Source organism: Calypte anna, chromosome 15, assembly GCF_003957555.1.
Source record: "Calypte anna isolate BGI_N300 chromosome 15, bCalAnn1_v1.p, whole genome shotgun sequence".
Classification (NCBI taxonomy): Eukaryota; Metazoa; Chordata; class Aves; order Apodiformes; family Trochilidae; genus Calypte; species Calypte anna.
The window spans coordinates 8,434,730-8,455,758 of NC_044261.1; the positions used below are offsets into that span (position 1 = coordinate 8,434,730).

At 38.8% G+C, this 21,029-nt stretch overlaps 1 protein-coding gene across 1 annotated transcript in view; it reads right to left on the reverse strand.

Annotated features, from left to right (window-relative positions):
• Nucleotides 1–391: 391 nt before the first annotated feature.
• ADGRD1 (adhesion G protein-coupled receptor D1) overlaps nucleotides 392–21,029 on the reverse strand; it is a 125,361-nt gene continuing 104,723 nt past the window's right edge. Inside the window, exons 22-25 of the mRNA XM_030460696.1 lie at nucleotides 5,183–5,309; nucleotides 4,096–4,137; nucleotides 1,460–1,552; nucleotides 392–773 (exon numbers count right to left, since the gene is read on the reverse strand). Of these exons, the coding sequence (XP_030316556.1) occupies nucleotides 678–773; nucleotides 1,460–1,552; nucleotides 4,096–4,137; nucleotides 5,183–5,309 (358 nt within the window). The 3' untranslated portion in view covers nucleotides 392–677. The remainder of the gene's footprint in view (nucleotides 774–1,459; nucleotides 1,553–4,095; nucleotides 4,138–5,182; nucleotides 5,310–21,029) is intronic.

Here is a 21,029-nt window from a genome sequence, read left to right on the forward strand (position 1 = left end):
TCTGAAATACTAGTAGGCCACGTACAGAATTATTACTTACATTTACTTACATGTTACATTTGCTGTTTATGAATATAGAGGCACACAGGAAATTAGCTTTGCTAATTCCATGCCCTTGCTGCAACCTGCTTCTCCCCCAAGTCCTGACTTTCATATAGCATTTAAATTAATAACCAGAATATGTATTTTGAATAGGCTCCACTTCAATAATTGGATTCTGTAAGGTAATAAATGTAAACAGAGTGTGCACAGCAAGACCAGAATAGGCCCATTACAATAGCACAATGGGAAGAATTTCATTTTAGAGAATAAAAATCCATCTTTCCAGAGGTATGTTGTCCTTTCTCAATTCTGGGAGCTGGAATGATTCAGATAGTAATAAGGTCTTTTTGCATACCTAGTGTTTTCATCATTGCTGACAAAACCATCCAGTGTATATTTGTGCTAGTTATTTTTACAGATATTGCTAATAGCCCAGTGGTGGAATGTGTAACAATTTCAAAGACAAGCAGATGAGGGCTATTTACTCAATTAAACATTATGGAAATTTCCAATTTATTAGGCAGTGATTTAAAAAGCAGGTTTTTTACTGGTATTGAGTGAGAAAAACCTGGTGGACACTGTGTCAGAGGTCCTGAATGTATGGCTTGATTTTCACTGAGAAGCTGGAGCTGCTGTCACACTGCTGATAAATCAATGCGGTTGGCTGAATTGGTGCTTTTATCCCAGGTGTTCAACTTTGTGGGGGTTGTGCCTGGCCTGTTCCCAGTCATCTGAAAAAAAAAAATAAGAGATGATGAAATGGAAATAGATTTATTTATTTTATTAAACCACTCTTGTCTGGGTGAAATAAAAGCTTGAAAGCATCTATTTACATTACAGTGTTTTCACCGAGTCATGAGAGCACATGGCATAAAAGATTTTTAAGCAGTTATTGCCAGGATCTAAGGTGATTGGCAGCAATCACTTAATAGCACCTATCACTTCAGAAGCCTGGTTCTTTAAAAAAACAAATGTCTTTTGCCTTAAGGAGACCTAGGAAAGCATATTCACATCTTGACTTATTTAAGAGTTTTTTCTTCGGGATTAAATGTAAAAGCACTAAAAAAAAAAGCCCTACCAAAAAGACATCTTCATTAAACAAATATATTGCCAAAATGCTGCTTTTATGCATAATAGGAAGTGGTCTTAAAATAGTCTTATTGAACCACACTCCAGAGGTCATAAAATTTGTTTACTTTTATTTGGTAGTTTACCAGGAAGCTGAAATTTGGCCTTTGCTTTCAAAACAGATATTGTAACTGCAGCTTAATGCTTGTTGATTCCACCTGTCTACACCATGCATTAGGTTAAGTATTGAAAATACCCCCACAGCTTCTAGCACCCTATTCTTTCCAACAGCCTTTACTGTGGAAGACTTTGAAGTACAGTAGGAAAAAAAATTAAGAGGAATACTCACAATGTCTGAATTGAAGGGTTTCACATTGATGTTGCGAGTTGAACTACTGGTAAGGGACCAAACTTTGGTTTTGTGCTTAAAGGCAGCTCTAACCTTTATGGAAAATAGGAAACCAGAAAATTTCTTTTGAGAATGTTTTACTCATTTTCACGGGTACAACCTACAAGCATTTCCCCACATGAATATCACTGTACCAAAACCCAAGAAACAATCCAACAATCCTTACATTTTTCTTGATATTTATGGTCTTATTTTACAATCAAACTTTACTTTTCAAGTACCCATAGTTTAAACACAAATCATGGTATAAACTCACTTATGTTTCATTTCACTGGCAACATTTTCATGTTATCTGGGATATCCTATCTTCCTAAATGTCTGAGGTATAACTGTATTAAAGTTCATCTTGTTAAAAATATAAAGGAACAAAAGAAGAAAAAAACCCAATGAAACAAACAAACAAAAAAAAAACAACTGCAAGGCTTATACATATACATCCCCTCTATTTGCAGTCTTGGTTTGAAAGCTTTCATAAGGTGCCATTATACTGATTTTCCACAGCTCACAAGGACACCTTCCCAGTGGCAGGCTCTCTCTGGAGCTCACAATTCTCTGATGGCACCCATATGCCATGAGGATATAAGCCAGCTGACAGCTTTTGAAAACTGAAATTATTTTTAAATGCTGCATAAAACTCCCTATAGATGTAGGAATAATCTGCACTGAGGTAAAAATAATCAACTGCATAAAGAAAAGCTGGAGAGGCAGCCATTCTTTAGGCAAGTAGGTGAGATTCCTCAAGGATTACTGGCTGGAAGTGATTGACCACAGTTAGGATAAAAAACTGCTTATCAGGAAGAGCATAGTCTGCAGAACACAGAAAAAAATCTTCCCTCCCTGTTCAACACTGGCACGGCCCCAGCTGTGTGCAACATCCCAGGAAAAACAGGGATCAGTTGGAGACAGACATGAGGAAAGCAATGAGGATGCAATGTCAAGCAAACTCATGAGAAGCTCAGGTTGATTGATAGAAAGAGGAGTCTGAGGAAAGTCAGGATGAGTCTTCCCCTTCCTGCACAGAGGAAAGGCATTATCTACTCTTTGAACATATAGTGGCTGAAATAGGAAAAAAGATCAAACTGCAGTCAGAAAGGTGACAACTACAATTTAGGAGTGGCAATAGTGAGGCACAGAGTCAAAGAGCTGAGAGAGGTCAAGGGACTTCGATGACTGAGCTGCCAGGGGTGAGACTGGTGGGTTAGATCCATGCTGCAGGAGAGGCTGCTCAGGTCACCATCAGACCCATTCTCCTGTGCTTCTTGACAGAGTGTATTTGTAGACCAGGTCCACAGGGAATAAAGGTGTCTTTTTTATCCTACCACTTGGAACTAGCTGCAGATGGTACTTTACAGTATGCAATTTTTCCTTCAGTGGCAAGAGTGATATTCTCAAGAAGAGTTCTCACAGATTAGCTGAAGAAGTGTTTTAGGTATGCACAGCATAGGATGGAGCCAATTAGATCTGCTCTCCAAAAATGACAGTTCACATTAGTTATGTATGAACTGGTTTTTGAGCAGGGAAATTCTGAAAAGTTTCTGAATTTAATTTCTCATGAGGTTCCTTGAAAGATGGCAGAAATTTAAACATTTGTGTTTGATGTAAGACATTTGAAGCTTGAAAGCAGGTAGAAAGCTTTCTGAGCCTGGGGGAGAAGAGGAAAAAGAAATGTGTTTCCTCCTTACCTTTAACCTGCCTGCTTAGCTTTAGTTTATTTCAATAAAGATCAAGAATTTCATAGTCAGTCTTGAGTCTCCAAACTGAATGTAGTTTACTACATCATATCATATCAGTGCTCTAAGACGGAAAAGGTTGGCAAATATTAATAAATGGTGTCTCCACAGAAGAGCTGGAGTGCTACTCTTGCATAAGAAGCATCATCAGGCTATGGGCAGAATTACTTAGTAGCATCCAGTAGAAAGCTGTGGGAGATTCGTATCTATGTGGGTGTTCAAGAGCAGGACTGCCTGTCAGCTTGCTGGAAATAATTTTCTGAAGAGCATTTTCTGCTATCTGCCATGGGAGGAGAGAATGCTCCGAGCTCCATGCCCAGCAGGGATGGTCTCCACAAGCCCCATTTACATCAGCCTTGCCTTGGCTTTACCCTAGTTGCTCTGAGATCACCTTAATGCAAAAAGATGCCTCTTGGACCACTATGAAAACTTGAAATTCCTGCCAAGGAAAATACCTGGAACATGCTCTATCCTGCTTGGTTGTCCCTTAAGAATTGCTTGAGCAATGTCAAGAAGTGTGTTTCTCTGAGAATAATATTTGTTTCCCTCTCTGGAACTAAAGGTGTCACAAAGCCAGAGGCCAACAGCCCATGCCCTGCTCAGACCCTCCAGCCCTCAGGATAATTCTTTCCTTAGCCTTGGACTGCCTTGTCTTCTCTTTTTCCATTTCTAAAACAAGAAAAGTTAAAATAAATCTCAAGCACGGGTGAAAATTTCACAAGTCATATTTTCACTAAGAGCCATATATCAATTGAAAGAAAAAAATAAATCAGTGGCACATCAAGCAAAGATACTGGGAAAATCCTTTTCTTGTTTTTCACTTGTTCACACCATTTGGTTACATACCTCTGAATTCAGAAGACAGTGAAACAGGAACATGAAAAATCCCTGAAAACAGACAAAAGGGGGACAGGTGAAGACAGGCTGTGAAGAATGAAATAAATTTCTCTCAGGATTGTATAAAGCTGGGATTGAGTAGCTGGAGATCTATAAATTGAAGAGCAGGCAAATCTGTGCCCCAGGTTAAACTGGAAAAGCCCATAGCACCAGCTGGCTCTGAGACTTGTCTGGACCTTTTCCTGTAAAACAGCACCTCCTAAATTTTGGGGTGCTAAGGAAGAAATCTGGCTCAAAAGAAGCAGGAATCCTGTTTAAGAGAACTTTTTGTCTGTGCTTGAAAAGGTAAATGAAGAGGGAAATCCTCTTTAGGAAACACAAGAGCAATATTTTTCACACTAGAAAAGTGTTAGTGTTAGGAAAAATTGAAAAAAAACCTTTGCTATCTTTGGGCTTTTTGTCTAGCTGAAAGTTAAAAGGTACCACCCCTTTTACCTCCCAAAATAATTCTGTTTTCTTTTGTGGGTTATACAAGCCAAATTTATGGGTTTTCCTTTGGATGAAAATTGGAACTTTTCTTATCACCTTATGAAAAGAACTCTCACTCTTTCTGTCACTACAGTGCTATTTGTTTCAGAGATAAAAAAGGAATTATAGGAGTTCATTTTTTTCATCCTCTTTGTAAACTTTATTTGGGAAAGATGTCTAACACACTTATTTGTGCCTCTACTGAAATGCCTGCTAGAAGCTAAGCAGATGCTTACATTCCTCCTTGGACAGAGCTATTTTTCTTTAATGTCTCCTGAAGAATCTTGCCCTCCGGTACCTGGTGCTGGAAGAATGAATTTCTCAAGTTCACTGGCTCATTTATTCCATTATTGCTATTGGAAACACTAATGAGTGAGCTAAAATTTCTGCTTATACAGAGACTGAAGAATTACCAGCACCATGTGGTCAGCACAGACTTAAAAGACAAAGGAAGGAGCATAGAAAAAAAAAATCCAATAAACACAAGCATGTGAAAAATTACTAATGGTCCATTTCTTAGATCTCAGCAGCAGTTTGGTAGTCATAAACTTTTCCACCAGGTACTTACTTGTAATGAATTGAAAACAGCAAATATGTACTGAAACACTAATGCATGGGCATTGACAGCCAAAATCCCAAAGATCCATGAGCTTCCCAAGATTGGTAGGAGAACAGCGACAGCTTTAGCTGTTAGTCTGAAAGAGAAAACAACAACAAAAAGGAAATATGATGAGACAGTTGAACAAACTTCTCCCACACCAGACAATTTATCAGTGATCTTCTGCCAGTAAAGAAGAGTGTATGACTCTTTGCTTTGCTTTAATATTTTTTTTAATGGACAAGTCTCCTGATTACTCATTCCTATGAAAATGAGGATAATAGAACTTCAGTATCACATGGCATAAAACCAGATCGAGAGTATCTGAGGGTGTGGGAGAGGCAATGGAGAGATAGTCATATAACTACTGTATTCATATCTTCAATTTGCAGTGAAACATCAAGTGTAAGAGTCAAAAACAGAGGGCAGAAACTGAGAAGAAAAGTCAGCATCACACAGAAAAACTGAACCACTATCCAGTACATCCAAAATACTTTTCCTCAGAATAACAGTTAATTCAAGACAACACACTATTTCTCTTCTAGAAAATGACTTGGGATTTTAAATCACCACAAATGGGAAGAAACATGATCTATTTCTGCCAAATGCAAATCCTCTAACACCCGGGTATTATTCTGCTACCACCCTGCTTTGTTCAGAGTCGATTCAGAGAAACATGTGCCAGATATTAAAATACCTTGTGTTTCTTGGAGGTTCCTACTGATATATGTACACTCTGCTTAGCTTGGAGGACTTGGCAGACCTTCAGTAAAAGATGGTATGGCAGCTGAAAAGCTAATAGCACTGAGAAAATAAGAAGGATTTGGGGGTTTGCCTTGATGAGTTATGCACAAGATGTTTGTTACAGTGTAAGATGGAAAGAAACAGGAAATATACTAGAGAATTAAATGAAAGCTTTATGCAGCTGTCTAATTCTGTGGACCAGATTTTATATAAAGAGTAAACCAAGGGAACCACAGAGAAAACAAAGGCATTGCTTTTATAATTCTAGGATGGCATTCAGATCTTTTCAGTGTGTTCATAACCTCCTGCATTAGTCACCAAAAATCATTTCTTTCATCTGCAACAGAAGGGCAGCCAAACTTCAGAGAGCACTCAGGACCCTGTAGGAGAGTTACTGGCAATGTTTTCATACATTTTCTGCTTTGACAGTAACATTGTTAATATCTCTGCAGTGTCTGAATATCACTCCACCATTTCCTAGAAAGGCACAACTGATGAAATTTGAGTCACAAAGCTTATCACTTACCCCACACAATTTGTCTTCTCCTTAAGAAGCCCTCAGAGCATCATCTCTGATTCATGTTAATGAATAGCTCTAAAGAATTGTACTTTAATGTCTCTGTATTCCCATTAATACTGACTTCAAGAGTTTCATAGTAATAGCACTACAGAGGGTTTCTAGAGTAATTCGAGGAAAGAACAGGAAGTTCTTGCCACAGGATGCTACAGATATCTAGAAAGGATCCTATAAATTCACAGAAGATACTTCTGTTGAGGATTGTTAAATGTGAGAATCCAGATGCAGCCACTTGTGCAGGAAGTCCCTAATCCTTCATGTGCTGAAAGCTGGGACTATGTATTTGGAGAATTTCCCTCCTTGACCTTTCTGGGGATGCAGGGTTGGATGGGCCCCCCAGCTCATCTGGTTTAATTCGAGGTGGCAGTCCTTCAGTTTTTAGCCTAACCCAGATGGCTTTTTGATTAAATCAATAAACACCTGCACAGCTCATTTTCACCTCAGTGAGACCTGGTAAAGGCAGATGTAAAATAGCTCAGGGCCAGGTGACAAGTAATGGACTTGATAAGTCCCCACTCACTTTTACCCAGTAAGTGTGACACATCCAGTTCACAGCACTGGGCAGCCCAAAAGTATTCTCCATGTCTGTTTGCTCTGTCATCACTCAAAACCCATGAATCCCACAGAGCAAAACATTCCTGCAGTCAAGACATTAATAACTCAGCAGCCCAGGGCCATCTTATCTCCCAAGGAGGAAGCCCAACCTCTGCACACCCAGGCACTGTGCCTGCAGTGACATCAAAGGACAAACTCTGCCTCCTGAGTAGCTGAGTGCTGTTTTGTGGTACAAGACAGAAAGCACAAAGGGACCTGGCCCGTTTGAAACAATGTGAACCAACAAAGCAGGTAGATCTAATCTCTACTTAGCCCAGCACTTAGAAACACCCTTGTAGCCTGTGGGATTTCAATAGACATGTAGTTAAATGTGTTTAAAATATTTGAGTGAATTTAGTCTATGCTACAATTATAAAGGGCAGTAAAGGGAACAGGGGTAGTGAGAAACAAAAAGTCAGTCCATGCTCATTAAATCCATAGTTTTCAGAAATTAGCAGATTTCTATTTATCTGGAAGCTTATGCATGAGAAAGTTGCTTTAGGGAGATTAATACCCTACTTATGCCATTTACTCCCTTGTACAGTTTAAAGTCCAGGTTCATGAGAGGAGTGCACAGAGCTGCATGACAAGAAACCACTTGTAATTGCAACAAACATAAAACAAATGAGAATTTCGTACAACACAATTAAATGAAGAAATCTCTTAATTAAACTTGGAGACAAGACATCTTGTTCACTTCAGTGACCTGAGCACACACTTCATTATAGTCTTGATTAAAAATGTATGTTGAAGAGCTGCATTGGCTTCAGGTACACAGTGAAATCTGGGACAGGGAAGAATCTAGAATTTTTTTTTTTTTTTCTCTATTGATTCATATCTTTATGTCCTTGGCCATGAACATTTCTGCAGAATTCAATTTAATTCTGCAAAGATTTTGTTCAGCCAGAAAATGAAGGAATACCTGAACGCTTCAACTCTGCTATTTAATTCAAAAAATCCTTTTTCAAAGATAGAATTTTGAAACAACTGATAGTTTATTTTTTATGTATCAAGAATGCATTGGGCTTTTCTCTGTCAAGGTTGAAGTTCATCTCCTCAGCTCTAATACAAGACATTCTCCACTGGGGAGCTGCCAGCAGACCACTTCTTGCAATCAGCTTTCTGCAGAAGGAGCTGTGTAATCATACAGAGCCCTTGTGCCCCCAGGAAAATGTGCAGGACTCGGGGCAGACTTGGCAGGGGGGGAGGATATGTGAACACCCAGAAGGTGGATTAAGTACATTCAGACTCCATGATGGTTTAGATGCCCACTCTAACCTGCTAGAGCAGGTGATTAGTATGCCCAGCACAGCTTCACTTGTAAAACTGTCTTCATTACAAACTATCCCTTTTTCTTTTTCCTTTTGTTCTAACACTCTCAAATTTTATAAAATTTGCAGCTTGGAATATAATTTTCCCCAGCTGGTTTGCTGCCAAAATTATATTTTCATTATTTCTTTTTGAGCCAGAGCATAAAAAGGTTCATCTGTAATTTGTAGTTGGGGGCAGAACAGAGTTAGATACTCCATTTCAGTGTTTTCAAAAACATTCTTTCAGACTAAATCTTCAGGAACCCTTAACATAAAAATTACCTTATGGTTTTTTTTTTTTTAAATCTGTACTAATAAAGACTGATCACTATTAATCACAAGGTTCAGCAAATGTGCAAATGAAATACACAGCTATACATGAAAACAAGATACAGCTATGCAGGGTTTTTCATGCAAACGTATTGATGTTCCATGTACATCCATTTAGTAGAGCAGCCACATGAGGATGAAATTCATTTAGACTGTCTAGGGGTCAGCTCTGCATGTGAGTCACTTAAATCTCATTAAGCGTTGGGTTTTTTTCTACCTAATTATTGCATAGTTTCCTATGCTTGCGTGCTCTGAATTTCAACCTGTATATAAAATTATTAATTCAAGGTGTTTATGAGCTTTAGTCACCCAGCAAAGGATTCAGTTCTATTGTTCCTAGTCCTCTTTTATTTCCTTCCACTTACACCTCCCTTTCCCATCCTTATTTCATTTGGTCTTTCAGCATTATAAAGGAAAAATACTCAATGTAAAATGCTGCATCTGAAAACCATTAACGTGGCAAAGTTAAAAAATCTTAGAAATACAAAAGTTACTGTTCCACAAGGCACATTACTTCCAAGACATTGCACGAACTTTTACTTTTTTTTTTTTTCCCATTTTTCTTTGCTACGTGAATATTTTAGTAGCTTAGTTCTAGTACACTAATATAGAGAGCACAATCAAATACATGTTGTTTTTGTAGAAGGAATACTGCTTGACTTAAGTTGTGCAACCTTAAAAAAAGTCACTGCCATTGCTTGAGCTTTATATTTCTATGAAATTGGTGAGATGAAGCAGCAATGCTTTGGGGCAGGGATAGGTCTTATTTTGCAGATATTGAGGTCCAGCCCCAGCAGGACTTCATAAACCTTGCTAAAAACTTTCTTTGTCCTGTGCCCTAATGTATCAGAAAACAGAACAGCCATGCTTTATAAAGGACCCTCTAAATTTTTCCTGCCTGCTCTTTCCCATTCTCTTGCTTTTGAAATTAGAAGCAACCTAATAGCCTGCTTCTCACACACACTTTTAAAAGCCAGATATTGTTACTCTTCTGCCATCCGACAGCATTAAGTTTGGTGATATTTTGTCTCTCTGCATCTCTATACACCAAATGATCAGCCCTGGAATTAATTAATTAGGAACAAAACAAAAGCAGCACAAAATACTTCTTATCTCCTTTCTGTTGTTTCATTTTGCCACTATACTTTAAATTATGCTCCTGTTATTACTTAGACAAATTTTGGATGATGCAAAAATATTTTGAGTCTGATTATGATTTTATATCCAGTGTATATGGAATAATCTTTTGGATGTCACTAGAAGTACATTACCTGTCAATCAAGTCAGCCTATGATTTGGGTTGTTGCTAACTCCACCTCACCACTTGTAATCTCTTCAACTGGGCTGCAGAGACTCCTGAACCACTTTGCCATGACTTGATTTCATTCAGATTTGCATGGTTGTGGGCTGCAAAACCAAGCAGCAATAAATTAGTACTGCAAAGTGTCCCATCCTCTGCCATCAGGTCTGCAGAGACTGCTCTGCAGACATTGCTGCTCCTTGTAGGTTCATCTCCAGTCCCACTCAGCTGCACACTCACACAGGAATCCTGCTGTAAGAGCAGCATGGTGTCCTTTGAAAATCCTTACAAAATCTCTGCTAAACTTCTCACAGGAACAACTTTAACTATTCATTAGTTTTCAATCAAGCTGTCCATTTAACATGCACTCACCCTTTAAAGCTCCTCTTGAAAAAATTGTTTCTTCTTTTTTCTGTTCTTACAGTTTGATTCTAATAGCTAAGACGTAAACCAGAGATCTTCCACTCCAAATTACCTCAGTTGTCTCTGGTTCCTTTCAGTTTAGCATTCACTTCAGTGCAGGATTTTGATATTTTCTGTATATCTTGCTCAGTCAGAGAAGGACTGTTCCCCAGTGTTTTATACCAGGTGACATCCTGCAGAGTGCACTAATCAATCAATGGTGGAAGTTTTCTGAGTTGGATAATTATCATAGCTCTACTGATGTCCTGGTGTACAAAAAGTCAAGGTTTCAGCATCTCTGAGGTATATTTTCATTATCAACATCATATAAAATCACTGCACTGTTGCTGCAGTTACTAGGAACATTTTTCCAAAAGCTGGATTGGGCCTTATAATTTTATTGTATTTGCAATTGGTTTGGAACAGCTCAACTCAATTGATTGCTCCCCTCCTCTTATTTAATCTCTGCCATTTTCTGCTATTGCCCTGAGCACACTGTCAATATCTTACACTGATGCAGAATCACTACACTGACAGCTACAAGAAAGAGATTTCACTGCTTGCAGAGAGAAAACTTTATTACTTCTGTGATGGGGATCCCGAAATCACAAATCAATTTTATTGGTTCTATATAGAGCACTAATCCTTTTAAGACTTATGACATCCACTTTTCAGTCATGATGCCTGCTGAAGGAAGAACTAAATTGAGACCCATAAGCCAAGATTATGTAATAATTGGTGGAAATACTGTCTAAAAAAAAAGCAAAAAATTGTCAGAACAATTCACCAAAATTGTTACCCTGACAAATAGGCCTTTTAACTGAAACTTCTCTCTTGTTTCTTGAAATCTTCACGAGCCACTGTCAGTAATATTCTTTCTACTTTATACGAAAACCAAACAAACCCCAAACCCTAATATTTCAGACTAATGCCAGGACAAGTTGAATTTAGCTTCAGTTGCCCGTTTTTACAGGTACTGCTCAATGACTTTCAAGTTTGAAGCTGGCGAGCTGCTGGGACAACACAAGGGATAATTCAACAAACAAAGATGGTTTTCAGGTTCAGCAGTGTTTCCAACACACCCGTTATCTACTCCTTCTGACCAGCACTCAGGTTTCATTCTGCTGATCATAGAATCATAGAATTGGCTGGGTTGGAAGGGACCTCAGAGATCATCAAGTCCAACCCTTGATCCACTACCGCAGCAATTCCCAGCCCATGGCACTAAGTGTCACATCCAGTCTCTTTTTAAATATCTCCAGGGATGGAGAATCCACTACTTCCCTGGGCAGCCCATTCCAATGCTTGATCACCCTCTCAGTAAAGAAATTCTTTCTAATATCCAACCTAAAATGGAGGAACTTCAATGAGGAATTCCAAAAGACCTTTTATACTAATTCAGGCACAGAAGTGAGTAGTTGTTGTCTTCAAAACAGTTTCAGACAGGCTGCCTGAGGAATGGCAGTTCTGACCATGGCACTCAGGAGTGCTGTGTGCTGCTGCTCACTTTGTTACCTGGTTATCCCAAACCAAGACTAAGCAGTTTAGCTGGTGAGTTCCTACCAACATCAAACAGCCAAATGGAAGAATTCCAATAACAACTCATCTTTTTAGTGAACTAAAACACACACAACAGTTTTAAAGCCTGATCAAAAACCAATGACTTAATTTGTAGTCTACAGGACCAAGCTCCCTTTCACTCCTCAATAAAAAACAACCAAGTCTCAGTAGAGTAATGCACTGTGGGAGGGATAAGCAGCTCAGCAGAGTTGCCAAATCACAGGCTTAAGAGTCAAATGCCTCAGGCTCCCTTCTAACAGCAATAAATTTACTCCACATACTGCATGCAAGTGAGACTGAGAGGAGGTGTTTGCATTGTTTTTCAAAATGAAATTAATCTCTGAACTCTGCTAGACATCTTGATTTAACAGATAGACCTCTTGTCTCTGAAAGCACAGACAGATTTTAATACTTCTCCTGCCACTGAGCAGTAGCTCCTGCAAATATAGATACCCCTTGTCTTGGCTGTGTAGACAATAAAACTGATGGCACAAGGAATGTCTTTTTAATTATCACATACACAGTTCCTAGCCTCATCTTGGTTGATTTCTAGTCACAATTATAATAAATTGATTTTTTAAAAAAAGAAAAAGACAAAATCACTGGTAACTGCAGATGCTACTTCCCATTTTCCCAAATGTTATTTGCTCTTTCAAAGTGATGTTGTGAAACTGGATAGGAAATATTTACAGACACTTCAGATCATTGCTTTCTGGTGGGTGCCATTTATAATCCAGGGAACCTGCTGCTAGTCAGAAGAATTATAACTGTGAAAAAAATAATCCAGACTGCAAAGGCAAGTGAATTCAGACTGGTTCTTGAGTTACTTTAAAGAAAAAGGGGGGAAAAAAAGACCAGAAAATATTAACCACTTCCACTTCAGGGGTTCTTTAATAGTCTCACAAAAGCAGATTGACTGGGAAGTCTGGGGGGATGCATTTGTTATTTTAAAAAGAAAGTAAATTGCAGTGCTCTAGTGGGTCATGATATTATTACAGCATGATATTATTAAGGGTCAGTTTGTTTCCAAAGGTGGAACAGTCTTCTTGCTTTTTCAGTTTGCACCCAAGAAAGGAGCAGCATTTTTTTCTCATCACCCAAAAGGAAAAAACTCTGCAAGAAATTTGGTCTAATCTAGATCTAGTTAGCCATGAGCTGGTCCTGGATTCAAAAAAGTTATGGCAGGAGCAACATATTAATAAGATAATCTACCCATGGCTGCTCTGGACACTCCACATACATGAAAACAGATGTTCCTTCAGACTCCCCCCTTCCTCTAAGAGGGAGCTGGTGCCTGGCTCTGCATTGGAGTCAGCCCAGAAGGAATTTGTGAGGACAACTTATTCTCAGAAAATTCATTACCTGTCTCTTCCAAGGACAAGGCAATGAAAATGTCCCAAAGGGCTAGATCCTGCCTGTGGGTGCCAGATGGACCAGGCTAGATGTCATACACTTTTTTTCCCCAACATTTGCACCTAATTATTTCTTCCACTACACTCTCCATAATTTTATCCAATTCCAAAGCTCCTTCTGCAGGACTTCCTCTATCTCATGACAGCTTTCTGTACAGGCTATCCCTAGACATATTGTCACTCTGAGGCATCAATCTACATTAGCCCAACACTTTCTGGTTTTAATTGGCTAAATCTCTTCAAGTCATCTTGAAACAGTACACTGCAAATTAGTCTTATTGCACTATTTATAGCCATCCAAATCTTTTTTCATAGTTATTATATCTTGTGGTGAAAATTTTTATTTCCCCAACAGCAAATCAAGATTACATACCCAGTGCTAACAAGGAGGGATTGTCAGATTGCAGAAGTTATGAAAATGATCTCACAGTGTTCACTTGTCCTTACATAACAGGAGACTGGAACGAGGATTTCACATGACTGGAATACTGATATGAAAGGGCACAGCTTGTTCAGAAAGGACACACAGAGAAAAAGAAAGGGTTTCTTAAAAACTCTGCTCAGAGAGCCAGAAACTAGAGGCAGACAGACCTTTCAAAAGTTTCTGTGTAAAAATAAAGGCAAAGAAAGTGGGAGCAGCATGGCAGCATACTTATGTTTTGATTTGCCAAACCAGGAGATTAATGTGGATGGGGCCTTTTTTCCCCTAAACATCTCAGGAGCTGTTCAAAGCACAGCATCAGGTGTTGGAAGAGGGGAGGTAAGGAACAAAAGTTATTGGTAATTTAGAAAACTTTGCTTGTCAAACTTGACTCAGGTGCTGAATATGTAAGGCTGCAGGAAAAGAAAGTTGTCCACTGCAGAAGGAGAGGCTCTCATTTGTCCTTTCTTGAACTGTCCTTGCAGAAGCAGCAAGCTTTTTAAGAGAAGCCACTAGGAAAGAAAATTCTGAGCTAGGTAGACCCTGGAGAGACTCAAATTACCATCACCAGAAGCCTTTACCAGTCTAAATGATTGTGTTTTACACACAATTCACACTGGTCAGGTGCAATTACACAGCCAGTTACCGCTGTTCAGCTGAGAAGTGGCAATGAACTGCATTGCTGGGTAGTTCTGTATGCCTGGGAACACCCAGAAAAAGCAGTCTCACAGAAATGGGGTTTATTGGAAATCTGTAGATTTATCAAATATCTCTTGCTCTTAGCTTGAAGTCAGTGAGGCTCATAGCTTAATTTAGGAAGACAAAGTAACAATCCCATCAACCCATACACAGAATTTCTGTAGAATTACATTCTCCTGCTGAGGAGCTGAACTCTGAGAATGATCTCCTGACCTAGACAGTCTCAGTGACCCTTCATTATGCAATGATATCAACAGAAAGATCATTCTTCTGTTTCCATGGCAACGGTACCAGTGAACAGCAATGCTATCAAGGTCAGGCATATAAACTGAGAGAGAAAAGTCATTTTCTGTGTAATGGTTCATATGAGCTTTAACTGCAGCAGTGGCAAATAAATAGCCATACACTTGCTTGATCACCTGTCTCAAATGTACATAAGGGAAAGCGAAGGATTGAAGTACAACTACAATCACACTGCCTGTCTGCTTGCAGGAAACTGCTGCTGACTGCTGCTTCTGAGGGTAACTGGAAGAGCAGAAAATGCAATGCTGTATTGTGAGGAACTTGGTTTCTTATTAAGCTGGCATTAAAGAAGCAGGGCAACATATGGTTTTTATCGTGCTCATCAAAGTTCATGTCACAGCTGATTCTGCATTACTTGAAGAAAATCCCAGTCAGAAAAGTTTCTAATTTTTCAAACCCAACGCGTTTTACTAATTGGTTTGATTCCTGCCCCCTCCCAAGGATCTGTTTGCAAATGGAAAATACAGAAAAATCTGCATGCTTCCTTAATAAACTCCTTGCAGCATCCAGGCTCTGTCATGCCAGGCTTCGGTCCTCTCCTCTTTTTTTCCCTCACACCTTTGCAATATCCAGGGGGTCCCCAAGGGGCAGGAATTTTGCAGCTGCAGGCCAGCTGTCCCCTGGGGTGTGGGCTGGCTGCCAGGCAGATGGCTGCTGGGGGCCCATCTCAATGCCAGCACTTATGTCTGCAGCTCTTTGGCTTTTTGGAACCATCCCAAGTCCTTTCTTTTAGGAAAATGCTGCAGTATTGGGTATGGTTGCAGTTCCATATACATAATAAAAATAAAAATTAACTTCTGTTGTAAATTTTTTGGGTTTAATTCCCAGTTCTCAATCCAGTGGGCTCAGACAATAGCTCATGACAAGATCCTTTCTGCAGCTCCATACATATTTACATTTGTCTTATTGCTGCTTACTTTTTTAGCAACAGTAATCTGAATTACTACTATCTTTACTCCCATGAGAACACCCAAAACTTCTTTGCTCTGTTTCTGTACTAAGATACTCCCTCACTTTCTAATATCTTTGTTAGAACCAGGCAGTTATCTTGGAAGGGTGACTGGAGAAGCTACATGGGACTCACTGGGGATAATAAACACAGTAGAGTTTTAGAACATGACTCTTCATGGGGTGATCACAGCACCTCACTTTGAAAATCTCACTATATTCCTGCCATTATCATGCTTGCAGTTATCATCTGACTCTACTGTCTGAACATTTCTAATATTGTTCCAAATAAAAGTGCTTTTAATTCAGTTTCTTTCACTAAAATATACTTCTCCTTCACATCTCCTTCAATTATAAAGAACTGGGCTTAATTTCTATTTCTAAAACACCTGTAACATATCTTTAGTTAGGGGCATTTTTATTACTTACCTGATGATAGTATCTACCAGCTTAAAAGTACTTTTGATTCCAAAAATTGGATCATATTGTCATTACTGGTATTTTTCATTTATTTAATTTTATTTTGTGAGCACATTACCAGGAAAATATGTAAATCACACTGAGATAAAGCTGTGTCAGACTGAGTAGTAATTTACAGAGCTGCCCAGCACTCTGCACAAGGTGCATGCTTAAATAGGCATTTATTTTATGCAATGGAATAACTATAATAAATGTCATTATTCTGCATAAAGCTGGCATAGAGCTGAAATAGTATTATAAATTGGACCAAGGAGGTAAATGCAGCAGTTCAAGCAAACTCTTGAAATTATTGCTGTTCACAGGGAATTGCACCATTTCATGATGAATTAACAGCATTTAATTGTTACTCTGGTGTCAGGCATAAAGCTGTGACTAAACATTGTCCTTCTCCTACTGGTATTTTCATGGCTTAAAATCAGTTATTAAAACACTGGAAATGAAAAACAATTGGGAATTCTTTTAAAACAGAAGAATATGAATCTCAAAGCTTTTTTTTCACTGCAGATTTTCAAAAGCTGAAACTTTCTGTTGTTATAATTCCAAAGCAAAGAAGACAAACTACTCTTAGGACAACTCTGAAGGAATGAGGAGGTGCCACCCCACTGTATCATCCCCATCTATCACAGTATCTTACCACTACCAACATCTTTGACCTGTGTATTCTGGCACCTTGTATACCACCAAAGACTCATCAGGCCTTTGGTCACAGGGCCAGGATTTTTTTTTTCATTAAATGTCCTACAAATCCTGATTTGACTTAAGAAAGCCCCCTCAAGATCCTGCAGAGAGCAGCTTTCACCTGCTGTGACTGTTCCTTAGCATCTCTCAGGACTGGAATCAAGAACTGATTCAGCCATAGACCAATAAGCACTCCAGAGCTTTCTAGACAATAAAGATGAGAAATAGCTGAAGAGTTGCTTGGTATGGCCCCTTCTCTCTTATTCTTTCCTTCCATTCCTGATTTAGTTGTGTGCAGAGCAAGGTTTCATCACAGGGATTTAGTAACCAAGTTTTAATAAACTTCATTCTGACACTCAGATACAAACCCAAACATGCCTAAAGATCTCTAATGAAAACTTTTGATCTTTATCCTCAGAAAATCCAGCACCTCTTAGCTATCAATTTTTCCATGTATGTTTTGTACCTGTATGGTGTGTCTTACTGCTCTGCCTAACACAGGAAAGAAACAGGCACATGAGTATCAGAGCTGTTTCTTCCTTTGAAGCCTACAATCAGCAGGCCTTGATCATAACAGTAAATCCCTGTCTAATGAGAAATGGCAGGCAGAAAACAATTCCCACAAAGGAAGATTTTGGCTCAGAAGGAAACAATCAGGAAAAAAACAAGCTGTGGATGGGCTTATGACATCAACTTGTCCAGCTCAGACACACAAGCAGGACCATTTGTCACTCCTGACACCCACTTAGCCCTTACAGACATTTGTACAATCACTTCTGAAAGCCTTTCAAAGACAAAAGCTCAGCATCATTCCAGGTGATCTGCTCCATTGCTTTGCAGCTCCCCTTCCACTATTGAAAGCTTAAAGATATTTGATTTTTTCATCCATTATTTGTCCCTTTTTCTATTTTGCTGAGTTGCCCCCTCCCTGCACCTATGTTTTGCATACATTTAACCTTTTACTACTCCTCCCAAAATGGGCTTCACTTTCACCTGAGAGATCACAACATGGTCTGGACCCTTTCTTCAGAGCTCTGACTCTCAGCATCTATGGAAAAACAACCCCACTACCAGTACTGTCATTATGGTTCCTAAACGATTAGCAATTCCTCATTAATACTCTCCTTGGCAACATTCAGACCCATGTAGTTTTAGTCTAAAACTCTGAGTCTAATAAGGAGAAACCCAAACTGCATTTATATTTGTCATATTCAATGAGCCAAAAATTTAATTAGGTTGAATCCATTAGCACTGGCAGCAGCACTTCAGCTCACTAATTGTCATTGCTGAATACTCGTCTTTTAATTCTTTCCTTTACTGCCAGTCAACCCTCCTCCTTCCAGGATTTTCCACGAGGTCCAGCTCTCTGAAGCCATGTTCAATGAACATGTTACCTTACATACAATCAACAATTATAGAGAAAAGGATTTGCAGAAAGCAGATTTGGCTGGGAATGCTGCTCTTTCTAACTGATGGCTCTCCTTCAGCACAAGGGAAAAGCTCTTTCCTTTTCCAGTAGAATACACACAAGCAAGGGCTCCATTTCTCCAAGGGTTGCACTGCTGCCCCTGCCACCCAGAAAGCCACAGAAAGGATTTTCTAGTGCAATGGATTTTGAATCTAGTGCAGATGAATTTTGAATAGACATTCAGAAGAGTTTGCAGATTGTAACTTGCTACTCATCCCTCTTGGAAAGGAAGATGAAAAAAAGATAAGACATTCCCTAATGTTATCACAAAGGAGTGGAATTCAGCTGTGGAGAGATTACGGTGTCTCCTTTGGCAACGCAGTTCTCATGAGAGTGTCAAGCAAGTGCCACGACTGACACAAGCAGCTCTGTGAAAAGGAACAGCTGCAAATAATCCTTAGAAAGAGAAGTCCTTGAACACTAAATTACACATAAACAGGAATGGAAACACGAGAACAAAATGTAACAAACAGTGTCTTGCATAATAATGCCTGATGCTAAAAGCACCAAAGCTGTCAGCACCAACTCGGAGGATTGGTGTCTGAGACAGAAGATGTCTGGGCTGAAATGCAGGGATTGTGTTTATAAACAAAGTAAAATAGTGATGCAGAGTCATGGCATGGAACAGACCACTGATTAAATGGATGAGCAGTTTGCCACAGTGCATTCGGTGTGCTGCAGGGATGTAATAGATGGCTTTGCAAAGTGCTTTGGAATGTTCAATTGCGTGGTTTAACCACACAGATGTCTGCAGCACCGTGAGCTGTTGGAGAACAGCCCTTGTGTATTTGTATTTGTCAATGGGAAAATCTGTGCAGCTTTTTGGGATTTTTTAAATATCCAAAGTAGGGAATGGATTCACATTAAACCTACACACCATTTTCAGCTTTCTCCAAAGTGGTTTAATCTATATAAAAAATGCAGAAAGCACTAACACAACAGCTTACATAACGTGCTTGCCCTGCTGAGCTTTCCTTTAAGCCCTCCTTTGCTCCCATGCACTGCAGCCCCTGCCATTTGTTCCACTTTTCAGCCTCTAATTTAACTAAACAGAATTAATGTTTTTCTTTCACTCAGTAGAGAACTTAGAGCTCACTGTATTATTTTACTCCGTAAAGACTGAGCTTTGAGAGATAGAGAAAATGAGTAAAATGAAAGAAAGAATGGAGTAAAGAGTGAAGAAATACTTCTAATTGTCATAATTGCTTTCTCCATGAACAATTATGATAACTACCACTTCTGGTTCACTAGCTTCTGAATTCTACACTTTATAGAAAAGACATTTTTCCAACTCATTGGACCATTTCAGGGCAAAGTGTTCAATAAGAGGTGGACTTGGCAATTCATTCAAGAAAACTTAATGACACTGCCTCTTCTGGACATGACAATGCAACAGTGACCTGGTTGGGAAAGTGCAGTGGTATGGCTAGGGGTGGCTTCTTTGTTTCTAGACTAAAACTGCTATTGCTGCAACAGAAATGTGCTTTGCATTTCTTCCTCTATTACAGTTAATATTATTCTTAATGCAAAACTAAGATTTTTTTACAATTGTTTTATACTTTAACCCTTGTAATCCAGGAGCCAGGTAAAACACAATCAAATGACTGCCTGTGATAGCCTTAACCAGGGAAGAGTGAATGAAATGTGCACATTGCTAAAACACTGTCAAATTAGATAACTTTTCTCTCTGTAACAAGAGAAATAACTTCCCAAGTAAACACAGCAATGAAACTTTGAAGTGGCAGAGCAGCAAGAAGAAAGCTACTTAAGTCTTAATAAGAGTTAATGAATGCACTGACTAGAATTAAGACTTTACATGCAGCAGAGAAAACTCAGGAAAAGGGTTCAAATGTTCCATAACTCAGAAATATAATCATGTGCTTTTTCAAGCACAGGAAAAATTCCATTAAACTAATCTACTTTAATTGCATTAGCCTTAGAGAGACTACTCATATGCATAAACTCAAACACATGATTATTTCCATAAGAAAGGGCCCACTCAAGAATGGCTAACACAAACAAAGGTTCTATGTATGAAGTTCAATGTTTCAAGCTGTCTGATTAAGTATTCTTTAAACTGAAACATTGAAATTGGCTTTTTGGTGAAAAGTCTGCTCCACGGGTACAAAATATTCTCAGAAAGCAGCATCTGAATTGTTAAAATGATTTTGCTTTGAGTCAGTATCTAATCATCAAATAGAAGGTTCAAATATAATCAATCACAACTCAGTGAAACAGCTCACATTCTATACATGTGTCCAACATGCTTCAGAAAACAACACAAAAAGCAGGTTCTTAAGTAAATTCAATAGTAAATAGGAGCTGATCATAATTCATTGCTCAGCTCTTACCAGTAAACTGCTCTTGCAGAATTGAAGTGTCAGACACTGAAAAGAGATTGTTTCACATACTAAAATTCCTACAATGACCAAATACTTACTGTTCAACTGCCACTGGAATCTGTTATACAGTAATTATTGTCTCTATTCACATACAGATTATTAATTATATTATTTTTTTCCTGATTTTGGGGGGTATTTTGCAGTTTATGTACATATAATCTTACCCCTTTATGTTGCTTCTTCAGTTTA